The sequence below is a fragment of the Neoarius graeffei genome, chromosome 3, assembly GCF_027579695.1.
Source record: "Neoarius graeffei isolate fNeoGra1 chromosome 3, fNeoGra1.pri, whole genome shotgun sequence".
Taxonomy (NCBI): Eukaryota; Metazoa; Chordata; class Actinopteri; order Siluriformes; family Ariidae; genus Neoarius; species Neoarius graeffei.
Window position 1 is genome coordinate 11003692 of NC_083571.1, and position 13236 is coordinate 11016927.

The following is a 13236-nucleotide window of genomic DNA, read 5'->3' on the forward strand; positions in this document are numbered from 1 at the left end:
TCTTTAATATATTAAATCACACTTCCTGTTTCAGACTCAATCACAAATCTGACTTCGGGGAACGTAGATTTCAGATAAATGTTTTTCAAATCCAAAAATCATGACAAAATGGAATCTAAAATAAAAATCACACACCTGACTGACTCATATCCAACTCCAGTTTCGTTCAGTACAAGAAAGAGCGCTAGCTGGTGTGTAATGTGTCAGGCTGCTCACCAGGTTTTGAGCGTCAGGATGAGGTGTGGATCTGCCGGAGCTCTGAGCTCTAACCTGTCCGACATGTTGACTCATCAGTGCCTTGTTCTCCCTGGTCAGGGCATCGACTCGACTCTGCAGCTCACTGTGAGCCTGCCACCACTCGTGCTCTCTTCTCTTCAGCTGCTCTTTCAGAAACTGGATTTGCTTTCTGAGATCCTTCATACATATAAAAAGATAACACAGCACAGGATAAACCCAACTATTCAAATGGCTTATGAAGAGACATGTCTGATTGTGAAGATTATTTCAGGACATGATTCTGGTTCCTGGAACCAGATTCCTATTAACCAATCAGTGCCTGAACTGCCACCTTAGAAGAATCCTCTAGATACACTAACAACAACTGTAACAAGATCTATGTTCCAGAAAACTGGAGCTTTGTATCTCATTCATAAATTTAAGCAAATTTGTTTGTTGAAATTATTGAAACGACCATATTTAGCTGCACTTGAAAGTTTAGACCCATATATGTTGCTTAGTTAATTTATTACTGTATTAGCTATTAGATTATTGTCTCTGGAGTAACAATTTGCACAGGGACTTACACAGGCAGACACTCCACATGAACTGATAAATGTGCATAACTGTTTATATTATATAGACACGAGTGTTTGACTGGGAAATATGCCACTCGTATTTTTCATACGAGCTCCATCCGGGACATGGAAAACCAAAACTGTGATATAAATCTCTACATGTCACTTGTGAGAAAATTGATGAATTGTTAATATGAAGTTTGATATGAATATCAAATCATATCAGATATGAAGTTTATCCAGGGCGGCACGGTGGTGTAGTGGTTAACGCTGTCGCCCCACAGCAAGAAGGTCCGGGTTCGAGCTCCGTCTGGCGAGGGCCTTTCTGAGCGAAGTTTGCATGTTCTCCGCGTGGGTTTCCTCCGGGTGCTCCAGTTTCCCCCACAGTCCAAAGACATGCAGGGTAGGTTAACTGGTGACTCTAAATTGACTGTAGGTGTGAATGTGAGTGTGAATGGTTGTCTGTATCTACGTGTCAGCCCTGTGATGACCTGGCGACTTGTCCAGGGTGTACCCTGCCTTTCACCCATAGTCAGCTGGGATAGGCTCCAGCTTGCCTGCGATCCTGTAGAAGGATAAAGCGGCTAGAGATAATGAGATGAGATGAAGTTTATCTTGTGCTGAAAAACTTGCATTTTTCATACGAAATACATCATGGATCTGAGTGACATATTTAAATAATATTGGCTGGTGTTGAGTGGTCTATCAGATATATTCCATTCAGCTAGCATGATACTGAAGGAGCCAAAGAGGAGTTAATGGAATATATCTGATATAACATGGAAAAAAAAACCCATCCATCATCTGTAACTGCTTATCCTGTGCAGGGCCGTGGGCAAGCTGGAGCCTATCCCAGCTAACTATGGATGAGAGGCGGGGTATACCCTGGACAAATCATCAGGTCATCGCAGGGCTAACACATAGAGATAAATAACCACTCACACTCATGTTCACATCTACGGTCAATTTAGAGCCACCAAGTAACCTAACCTGTATGTCTTTGGGGGAAACCAGAGCACCCAGAGGAAACCCACACAGACATGGGGATAACATGCAAACTCCACACAGAAAGGCCCCCATCGTCCACTGGGCTCGAACCCAGAAACTTCTTGCTGTAAGGTGACAGTGCTAACCACTACACCATCGTGCCGGCTGAAAAAAAAAAAAGCCAGCCAATTATTATTATTATTATTATTATTATTATTATTATTATTATTATTATTATTATTATACTGCATACACCAGAGGGGAACTGTCAGGGCCTCCTACGCCTTCAGAAAAGCCCCAAACATATCAGCATTTCAAATGTTACATTTAATTTCTTTCATAATTTAATTATAATTATTCTCTTCTAATTCTAATTTGGCCTCATTTTCTATCTAATTTGCCTCAAAAATGAAAGGGTTACTGTCCTGGATACATTACAATAGAGTTATCCAATGAGATTTTTTTTGTTTGTTGTCTCTAGGCTGAGAAGAGTTTAGAGCTCATCATCATCATCATCCTGCGGCCTTGGCCGAGATGCCTTGTACGACAGTCCGCCACACTTCCCGGTCGCCCATTGCCGATGGAAGATCCTGGAGTGGGATTCCAGTGTCCCTAGAGATGGTTGCAGGGTAGGTCAGCTTGCGCGACCTCACAGGAAGCTGACTTGGGCTCCATAGCAGCAGGCGGGAGATCGCCTCTTCCTTGGCGCAGAACCAGTGCCCAGCAAACTGGAGTCTCCTTTTCCTAACCTGAGTAGAGATTTGAGGCAGGCCCTTGTAGATCTCCTGTAGCATGGAATGCAACGACCAGTGTATATTCTGGATACGGCATAGTAGGTTGGTATAATTGCCATCCAGACGTTGCTGTTGTTGCACTGTTAGGGTCTAGGTCTCAGCTCCGTAGAGTAGAATGGGCTCCACAACAGATTTAAAGAGGCATAGTTTCAGGTTGTTATCCAGTTTCGAGCGCCAAATCTTGTCAAGGGAGTTGCACGCCTTCCAGGCAAGTGCCTTCCGGGTCTTGAAATCCTTATATGAGTCCATTATGTGGGAGCCAAGGTACTTAAAATCATCCACGTGCTTTAGTTCTTTACCAGAGAGACAGGAAATGCTTGTGATACCTGCGGTAGTAGAGATGTATTCCGTCTTGGCTTCGTTACAATAGAGACCTACTAGGGAGGCTGAAGTCTCGAGGGGTTGGAGAAGGGACTCTGCATCTCTAACATGTTCCGAAATAATGGCTAGGTCATCTGCATAGTCGAGATCAGTAAGGTATTCGGCAGGGTGTCTACGGCTTTTTCTTGTTTGTAGCTGAAGGCCTTTCTCAGGATGCATGTCTAAAGATATCCGGAGGATATAGTCAAGCACAATAATGAAGAGGAACGGAGCCAGTGTATCACCTTGTAGCACTCTAGCATGGATATCAAAGAATTCAGTCACTCCATCAGGTGTAATAAGGCTTAAATAAAGGCTTTGGTGTTGGTGTAGAGTGCCCGGATCACCTTCACGATGTGGTCAGGTATTCCATAGAGGGGAAGCATTTCAAACATGGTCTCTCTGCAGATGGAGTTGAAAGCTTTCTTGAAATCTACAAAACAGAAGACGACATCCATGTTGTACCTGTTCATCTCCTCAATTATTCTTCTGAGTGTCAGAATCTGGGTGATGGTAGATCTTCCTCTTCTGAAGCCATTCTGATTCATGCAAAGGAGCAGGTCCACCGGTGGTATAAGTCGGTTCAGAATGAGTTTGTTGTACATTTTTGCTGCTATTGGTATTAGCGAGATGCCTCTATAGAAGAACGGGTTTGTGAGATCTCCCTTCTTGGGAACAGGAATAATGCCGGATTCTAACCATTTCGAGGGTGGCGTCAGATCTGTGAAGGTGTTATTACAGATATCCAGGAGTAAGCTGTGGAATACTGGGTCCTTCCATAATACTGCTGGGATATTATCAAGGCCAGGGGACTTGTTCATTTTAGTCGTCTCAACCACAGCAAGCAGCTCAGCCATCGTGAAAGGCTCAGTTGAGATGTCCAAGTTATCAGCAACTTGTATTCGCGGGAGATTTTGAGTGTCAGGAGTGTTTACAGGACACCCTAGAAGATTATGGAAGTGGGTTAGCCAGTGGTCCTTTCTTTTCTCTGGAGATCCACCCTTAATGGTGATAGAGGGTCTGCGTTTTCAGCCTGTAATGTCATTGATGGTTTTCCAGGCAGCGGCATGTAGGTTTGACGCATTTTCTTTTTCCAGCTGGGAGATTTTACCCTGGATAAGCTCGGTCTCAGCTTGGATATATGCATCATCAAGTTCTCTTTGGGCATCTACTATGGCCATTCTGGCGGCTTGTGTCCGATTTCCCTGGGGTGCCTTGGATCTTTGAAGGACAGTTTCCCGTGCCTTGATGACTTGCGGATGAGCACTAAGATGGTTGGCTTTGGTTTTCTTCTTCCTTGGAAGGGTCTTAAGTGCAACCTCTTCGGCTTAGAGCTGGCTCACTCATCGATTAGGACTTCATTGGTGGGACAGAAGGCCATGGCAGTGCATGTTTATGTAGGAAGTGACAGATTAATTAACTAATCAGATTTTGATTTATAGTGGGAGGGAACAAAAATTTATCACCTTCGGCCTTCTTGAAGGCCAACGCTAGCTTAACCGTGAGTCGGCACCATCAGCAAAGCAGTGAAGTCACCCTCTAGCTGGTGTAGTGTTCATTAGTAGTGTTAGCGAATGCTAATAAAGCAGTCAAGCCTGTGCTATTGAGAGCAAGTAGTACAGGCTAACGACCAAGAAACTAAGATTTCTGTCTCCAGACTCTTCTTCCATGCATGCTCGCAACAGTGGATCTGTTCCACATATTCGATTTGGCATAGGTTTTTTACACCGGATGCCCTTCCTGACACAGCCCTCCCCAATTAATCTGGGCTTGGGACAAGCACTAAGTATGCATTGGCTTGTGTAACCCCAGTGGCTAGGTATTTTACCTAACCTGCATGCCTTTGGACTGTGGGGGAAACCAGAGCACCCGGAGGAAACCCACACAGACACAGGAAGAACATGCAAATTCCATACAGAAAGGCCCACATCAGCTATGAGGTTTGAAGCCAGAACCTTCTTGCTGTGAAGCAACAGTGCCAACCACCGTGCCACCCCCTGACCAAGATAAAGCACTGACTGAAAATGAATAGAAGAATGAATTGTGTATCAAAGGTGCAATTGGAAACCATGATGGTTCACACTTGTAGGGGTGGCATGGTGCTGCAGTGGTTAGCACTGTCACCTCACAGCAAGAAGGTTCTGGTTTCAAGCCCAGTGGCCAGTGGGGACCTTTCTGTGTGGAGTCTGCATGTTCTCCCAAGCCCAGAAATGAGAGGGTTGCAGCACAAAGGGCATCCGGTGTAAAACTATGCTCCAATTTATGACAGGTGGATCAATAGGGTCCACATGGCAGTGACCCCACACGCATAAGTGGGAAAAGCTGGAGGGAGGGAGTGATAATTCACATTTGTACTCCACTTTCAAACACACCTGAATATTCAGATATTCAGTGCTCTTGATTAATCTCTCGGGCAAGCCATGGGCTAATGGTTAAAGTCACAGCTTTGGGACTAAAAGATTGGGGGTTTGAGTTCCTGGGCTAGCAGGAATGGCTGAAGTGCCCTTGAGCAAGGCACCTAACCACCTACTACCATTCTAGATAAGAACACATGCTAAATGCCATGAATGTAATATAATGATTCAGAATGGTATCAACCTCAAACACTCTGCCCACATTCTCCACTATAAGTATAATATTTTTTGTAAACATCGCTGTCCAAATGTGTTAGAAGCAGTCTGACTGGCTATCCACACTCCTGTGTATACACACTTTTGACTCACATACCAATTCAATAAGCTTTAGGGAACTGGATTAAAGGAAATGTTTCAGGAACTTGATGAAATCATGCTTACTATTAGTAAGGCATGAACAGATCTTGCTTTTACCTCAGTTTCGTTATGATGATGTGTGACATCCTGAGGTGTGTGGTCTGAAGATCTGAAGTTTTGCAGGCTGTCTTGGTCATTATTAGAAAAGTGGTCCATTTCAGATCTGTACAAATCAAATTACATGTAATGAGTAAAGCATCTTATTACAAATTTCCTGAAACTGGCACTTAATGAAAACCCAAGCAGTTTTGTTCCATCTAAATGTTAAAGCAATACTGAGTAATTCTACACAACCTGATGAAATTCAGCGCATTATCCTGCTCTGTTTTCATCTTGTCCATCATTGAGTCATTGCTTGTTCCAACCCTGATATCCAACCCAATATTTTCCTGCACGTACGTCACTGGTTCACTTCCTGAAAAGCAGCAAGATGTATTTTCATTTATATAAATCATAGCTAGTGCTGTTTCTTCTGTAAATAATATAACACTCAGGATAATTAATCTCAAGGCAGTGTTATAAAGCAGAGTTATTCTTAAGCACTTCCACTTCACAGCAAATTGTCAACTGTAACAATTTTAAGATTTATTAAGGTACAAAGTTTCATACTTTAATCAGTTTGTAGTTACATTTTTTTATGTCATGGAATGTTCCTGAAAAAGGCAAGTTCCTGTTCATTCCCTCAACACCTTAATATTTTCTCCATCCTCCATCCATAAATGCTGACTAAATATCTCACAGAACAATTTGCATGTGATTTGCAGCCACACTGCTGTCTGAGTAGAAAACCAATCACCTTATGACCAATCAGAATTGAGAATTCAACAGCAATGCAGTGTCAGTGAAAGAATATTTAGAAGAGATATAAACCCTCACCATTCATAGAGTCCTGAGTTTTCAAGACTTTCTCCCATAGCTGGTTATCAGTTTTGGTTTTTCCCGTAGATTTCACATGAGGGAACATCCTATCAAGAAGGTCATAACTTCTGGCACAGAGAGATATAGCTTCACCACTGGTCTCTTTTGGAGTTGGTTTGTGAGGTTCAGACCAACAAAGCTGCTGTAGCTCAGAGTCGCTCCCGTCATCAGATCCAGATGAACTGGAAAGTTGAGCTAAGAAGCATTGTGAAGTTCGTGGACATTCACTTGGACCAGCATCACTTGGAGAGTCACTGGCATAGTCTTCGTCAGATAGCTCCAGATTATGATCTGAGTTTATTCTTGAAGGATTAGGAGGTGTTGGAGGACTTGTATCATCCTCAGCACTAGTGCTGTCATCAGAAACACTATGGAGCAGCAGCTGCTTTATTTCATTCGTCAAGCATAGTGCCTCAGTGCTTGTTTCATCCACTCTAACAATGTGATCATTTACCTTTTTGAAGCCAACTCTTTCTTCAAGAAGATGGATCTTAGGAGCAACTTTTCGACCAGAAAACATACTGCATTCATCTTGCAACTTGGTACTTCTTATTTGATTTGGCTGCTGTGAACATTCTTCATTTTTTTGATTGGAATGTTTATCATGATCCAAAGCTAGAGATTTGCCATCATGTGGAGGAACATTGTGCCTGAGTAGGTTCTCCTGGCTAGAGCACTTCACTGTTGAGGGTCTGTGAAGCTGTGTGGACGTTGTGTTCTGGATGGTATCTTTACTTTTACAGATTCTAGATCTTCCAGCACCTTTACGCAGGAAATTTCTTTTCTCTGCTGTTCTGAGCTGCGGCAAAGGATAATAAACTAAGTCCTTCTAACAGTGTTCTAATGCATCATACACAGGGCTTTCCCCAGAAGAACATATCAGAGCTGTGCTACTGATGCGGAGCCCAACCCATAATGGGTGGCCTAGCCCAGAGGACCCCGAAGATTGCTAGGGATGTTGGGGGGCCTGCTCCCCCAGAAAATTTTGAAATTAGAGACTTCAAATGGTACATTCTGGTGGCATCTAGGGCTGATTTCAGCACAATTCAACATTTTACCTTGTCAAATATGCAAGGGGCAAAATTAGATTTGAAATGAAAGCATTTCATAGCACACCTCTTCATTTTCCAATTCCAGGATGCCAGGAACAGAATCGAGGTCAAATCATGCAACAGCACCATGTAGTGATGTTGCTGTCAAATCATGCAACAGCACCAGCTAGTGAACCCCCAAGAATGTGATTTTTATGTACGGTTGCGAATTGCAGTCAGCGCAGGCAGTGAAACCCTTTTTCACTTCTGGGTTGAGTTCCAGAATAGTCTAGACCTATATATTACAATATCTTCCTATTTCTATAGTTATTACTCACTTTCAGAGGGGAATAGGAGATATTTAGGTGCGGAAAGTACAGTACTCTGCATTGTTCAATTTATGGTATTGATTTTTTTTTTTTTTTTGGTGTGCAAGTGACAGTGTGCCACATATCCACGCTTTGGGGAAAGCCCTGATACATATTAAAGGAAAATCCACCCTGAACAACCAGCATATTAATCTTTATAATTCACTGATGTCCAAGATCTATTTTCTAATGAAGTTGACATCTTTTTTTTGTCAAAATTTCTTTCATCAGATATTTTCTCAGTTTCCTACATTAACCACCATGCTGTTTGACTACCTGCTTATAGTGGAGAGCAATGCAGCGGTGCTTTAGTCCTTTAATCTATCCTTTAATCTGTACTCTTGGCTCAAACAAGTTAACTACCAAAGCTTCAACTTTCACACTAACACCAACGTCAATGCCATTACACTCACCATCTGGTAGACTGTTTAACTAGCCAAGCCGAGTCTCTGCTGTAACTCGGTGTCATATAGGTGCATTGAATTCTGGGACTCTGAGCACAGTGTTTGCATTAATGTCTCCACTAATTCTATGCTGGATTTCTCATTAATATGATGTTGCTCCTGGAAAATGGTGAATAAGAAAAAAGCTCTTGCTCTTGTTTTAAACTTTACTTAACTTTTACAGTCTTTGCATGTCTTAAACTTTACTTAACTTTTATTCCATTTTATTCTGCTGTTTTTACTGAACTTTCTCTCTTCTTCCCCCTTTATTTTATGTAATTTTATTTTCTATTGTTTACTGTTTTGCTTTTACCTCTGTAAAGCACATTGAACTGCCACTGTGTATGAAATGCGCTATATAAATAAACTTGCCTTGCCTTGCCTCTTTTCTTTTTAGGAGTAGTGAAACCTGAGGTTTTTCTTCTCCTGTTACGCAATGCACCATTGCATCAGAGCAGCATACAACTGCCAACGTTTCACAGGAAAATGCATCACTACCAGAGCTTGTGCACCAGACTTGCTAAACACATCACAAATATTTCAATAAAGCCATATTAATGTGTTTCAAGGTGGATTTTACACTTGTAACTTTCCATAACCAGATGTTTTTGTCATACATGTACAGTTACAGTTCTTCTAAAGCATGAAATGTGTGTGTGTGTGTGTGTGTGTGTGTATATTTTTTTTAATTTACCTGTTTATCCTTTTTGAGAAACTGTTTATCCAATTTGAGTTGCTCTTCAACAAAATCTTCAAAAGTCTTCTCCGTTTCTTTGAGTCCTGGGCAAATAGGCCTGGGTTATAATAAAATATCATGAATAACGTCATGGTTTCACAAAACCGTCCCAAATACTTGTGTGAAATATTTATGAGGGAGTAAAATGAAGCAATGTGAACATGTGCAGAAGAATCAAAGCACATTTTTTCACGTTGAACTGAATTTGCAGCAAAACCACTTATTTTGTGGACCAAAGGATACGTGAATGAAACAGTCACAGATGCCCTGTGAAAGGTCAGATGTACTAAACTGTTTCTACCTGTTTTTAAGCATAATTAGGCCATAAGCTGGACAAGAACCCAAAAACTGATGCACAAGCCAGAACACATCATTTAAGCATCGTGCATGCAAAACTACTTGCATTTATACAGTACATGTGCATTTGAAGAAGGATCACACAAATGACTTGAAGGGCACTCGGTAGAGTGCATATCTCCACCAAGCCACATATGATCAACATCAAAATCAACTCACTTGAACCTAGGATAATACTAAAGCTGTCCACCAAATTTCATCCAAATCCATTCTCTACTTTTTGAGTTATGTTCGGAAGAGACAAAAAAAAAAATCCTGGATTAGCATACATATCTAGATTTGCATCAAAATTTAATCAATTGTTCCTTGGCCCATGGCTAACCTTTTCTCCAAATTTCATCAAAATCCGTTCATTACATTTTGAGTTACATTGGGAACAAACAGGCAAACAAACGGAGGTGAAAACATAACCTCCTCCAACAAGAAGACAAGAAGCCTTTATTTGTCACATGTACATTCAAGCACAGACTTAAGCACACAGTGAAATTTAACCTGCCTGAAGTAGTCAACACACACATGCACACACAAGTGAGCAATGAGCATGCATACATACTCAGAGCAGTGGGCAGCTATGCTACAGCGCCCAGGGAGCAGTTGGGGGTTAGATGCCTTGCTCAGGGGCACTTCAGCCCAACCTCAGGCCGTGGCTGCCCCATGTTAACCTAACTGCCTGTCTTTGGACTGTGGGGGAAACCGGAGCACCTGGAGGAAACCCACACAGACATGGGGAAAGCATGCAAATTCCACACATAAAGGCCCCTGTTGCCCACTGGGCTCGAACCCAGAACCTTCTTGCTATGAGGCGACAGTGCTAACCACTACACCATCATGCCACTCAAAGTTGGCAAAGTTGGCAGAGGTAATTATATATTGGATTCTTGTGATCATAACAAGACCTTTGCAAAGAGAATCTAGTGCAAGAGTCCCTGTGGTGATAGGAGCCCTTGGTGCAGTGACCCCCAAACTGGGAGAGTGGCTCCAACAGACCCCAGGAACAACATCCGAGATCTCGGTCCAGAAAAGCACAGTCTTAGGACCAGCTAAGATACTGTGCAGGACCCTCAAACTCCCAGAAGAAAAACTGCCCAAAGGAGGGGCAAGTGGGGAATTTTATATATATATATATATATATATATATATATATATATATATGCACTGCCTGAAAGCCGAGCTCCCAATGAGTGTAAAATGTGTTAGTAAATAACCCCATGTTATTTTTTAAAAAGCAAATTAAAATTAAACGCTGGATAAAAACCCATCTACCTAGATAAAGATACAAATTGGTCAGGTGTTTATGAGATACGTTGCCTTGCACTTATGGTGGGGTTCCCTGTGGTGGTATACATACGTCATTCGTATGGACAGATGACGTTGTACAGCTGCAGAAGCCATCAAAAATCACGTCAATACATTACCATATTTTCTTAAGTATGGAGCTTTGATGTGCATGTGGGGAACTCTGCTAATAAGGAAAGAAATGAGAAGTATGTTCAATTAGATTTGATCAGCTTTGTGTGTGATCCCAAAACCATGTGTAAATTCATGCTTTACATGTTGGCTGGTGTGTGGTTTTCCTATACATAATTGGGCTAGTTTTGAACTATGAGTGCATGTTTTTACAAGTATTTTTCTCTTTATATTTTCATGTAACGAGACCATAAATGATGGTGTAGCTCACTCCGGCCGCATCTAGTTGAGAAGGAATGATCTAAAGTGGGCTACCTTGCGCAATAAATGCTGCAAGCTATATACTGTACACTATATACAAGCTATATACAGAAGTGATATCCACCCTAGGAATACCTACCCATTTGCCAGAAAGAATCCAAAACAGAATCAGAAGCACTTTATTGCCAGGTATGTTACACACATGAGGAATTTGACTCCGGTTCAACTTAGCTTTCATAGTACAGACAGAAAGTATAGAAGAAAAAAAAAAACCACACACACATACACAGAGTCTCACTGCAGTGAATTCCAGGGGGAGAATTGCATTTCTACAGCGATGGCCTTGAAGGTAGTGCTGGCTGGGAGAGCCAAGATAAGATTGGAATTTGTTTAGACTTAAGATGGGTAGATGTGTCCTTTTCCGCTTAACCCACTTGTCCATTCTGGCCACCAAAATGATCTACTTCTCTTTGCAAAGCCATCAACTTCTCCATGATGTTATCAATGTTAGGCTCAAGTTCTGAACAGCCACACAGTCTGAGTGCCGACAGCTCTGCCCACCTCCTCAATCATGTAGGGCAGCTTTGTGGGGCTTTGAACAGCTGCCACTGTTATGTGATTTCCTCGATACACCAGGGCAATGCCAAGTCCAATCAGCAAAAATCCTGTGATCATGGTTCCAAATAGGTAAATATCCTCAATGTCCTCCATGGAAAGAATCGCCAAGCACACCACATGCCACTTCTCCCAGGCATCCATGGTGTATCCGGCTGCAAACTTTCCGGCAGGACAGGCAGGTTCCCCCGAACCCCGAACCCAGACTTCTCGTCGAGAAGATTGTGTCAATTGCGTGAAGTGACCAGTTGATCAAATCCATGATTTCGATTTGGAGAACAGTGCAGGAAGGGTCTCTAAGACAAGACGAGTCCGCAGAAGCAAAGCAGGAGAGAGGCTTGTCAGGAAGGGAGAGGCTGAGAAATGAGAGATGAGAGATGAGAGGAAAAAACACCCACACATTTCGCTCCTATCAGGACCGGAATGTGTAGGCATTAAAAAAAAAACCTCAGCGCAGCATTCCATGAAGCACGGAGAAGAATTAATACAATAATTACACAAAAACATAGAAAGTACGAGAGAGCAAAGTCCCGTGGCAGCCGTCTGCGGCGCCATCTTGGATGGTAAATAACAGCAAGGAATTGACCAAGAAGAAATGATTTTTGTTGAACTGCTCACTAAGACTTAATTAGTCCATAACTTCATTAATAATTGTAATTAAGCAAATCTGGGTAGAAGTTACATGCACCCTAGGTACCCCTACCTTCATGCCAGAAAGAATCAAAATCGGTGAATAATTGAGGAAGAAGAAGCGATTTGTGTGGAAACTGCTTGTTAGGGCTTAATTACTCCATATCTTCATTATTAATTGCAATTATGCAAATTTGGGTAAAAGCTATATGCAGCCCAGGCAGACCGACCTTCCTGCCAAAAAGAATAAAAATCGGTTAAGAATTAAGAGAGAAGAAGTGATTTTTGTGAAATGTGGATGACACTGGACGGACACATGATGGCATAAGCCTGTCGGCCAGATGAGTTAATAATACCTGGCCATTTTAGGACCTCAATGAAGGACCTATTCAGGGAGATGATGCATTGTTATACTATTTACCAACAAATCTATTTTTGTCCTGAAGCCTCAATTTAACCACTTTTTCTTTTTTTCTGTCAATTTTGGCAAATGAAAAAAAATTACAGGAAAATATTTTCTGATGCTTTTCAAAGATACTGTACATGATAACAGTAAAGCCTTTTAAGATAGCACGTGCATAGACACAGCAGTACTAAAAAAATAAAATACGTTGAAAATGTTTCTCTGGAAGTCAAACTGAAACTGAATTAAATTCATTCATTCATCCTAAGTAAGCGGTTTATTCTGATCAGGGTGGTGGTTCATCCAGAACCTGGATCCAGCAGGATCACTGAGTGTGAAGCGGCAATATACACTGGAAATC

General features: G+C 41.9%; 1 protein-coding gene across 7 annotated transcripts in view; it reads right to left on the reverse strand.

The window, feature by feature from the left end:
- The window catches only part of si:ch211-140l13.3 (centromere protein J), an 83966-nt gene that overhangs the window by 52100 nt on the left and 18630 nt on the right, over window positions 1-13236 (reverse strand). For 6 of the 7 annotated variants that reach the window (XM_060916398.1, XM_060916396.1, XM_060916397.1 and 3 more), the window contains 5 exons: window positions 9161-9260; window positions 6583-7423; window positions 6001-6121; window positions 5764-5869; window positions 217-414 (listed from right to left, as the gene is read on the reverse strand). In XM_060916398.1, coding sequence (XP_060772381.1) covers window positions 217-414; window positions 5764-5869; window positions 6001-6121; window positions 6583-7423; window positions 9161-9260 — 1366 coding nt within the window. The remainder of the gene's footprint in view (window positions 1-216; window positions 415-5763; window positions 5870-6000; window positions 6122-6582; window positions 7424-9160; window positions 9261-13236) is intronic. The other variant, XM_060916399.1, reaches the window with a different exon arrangement.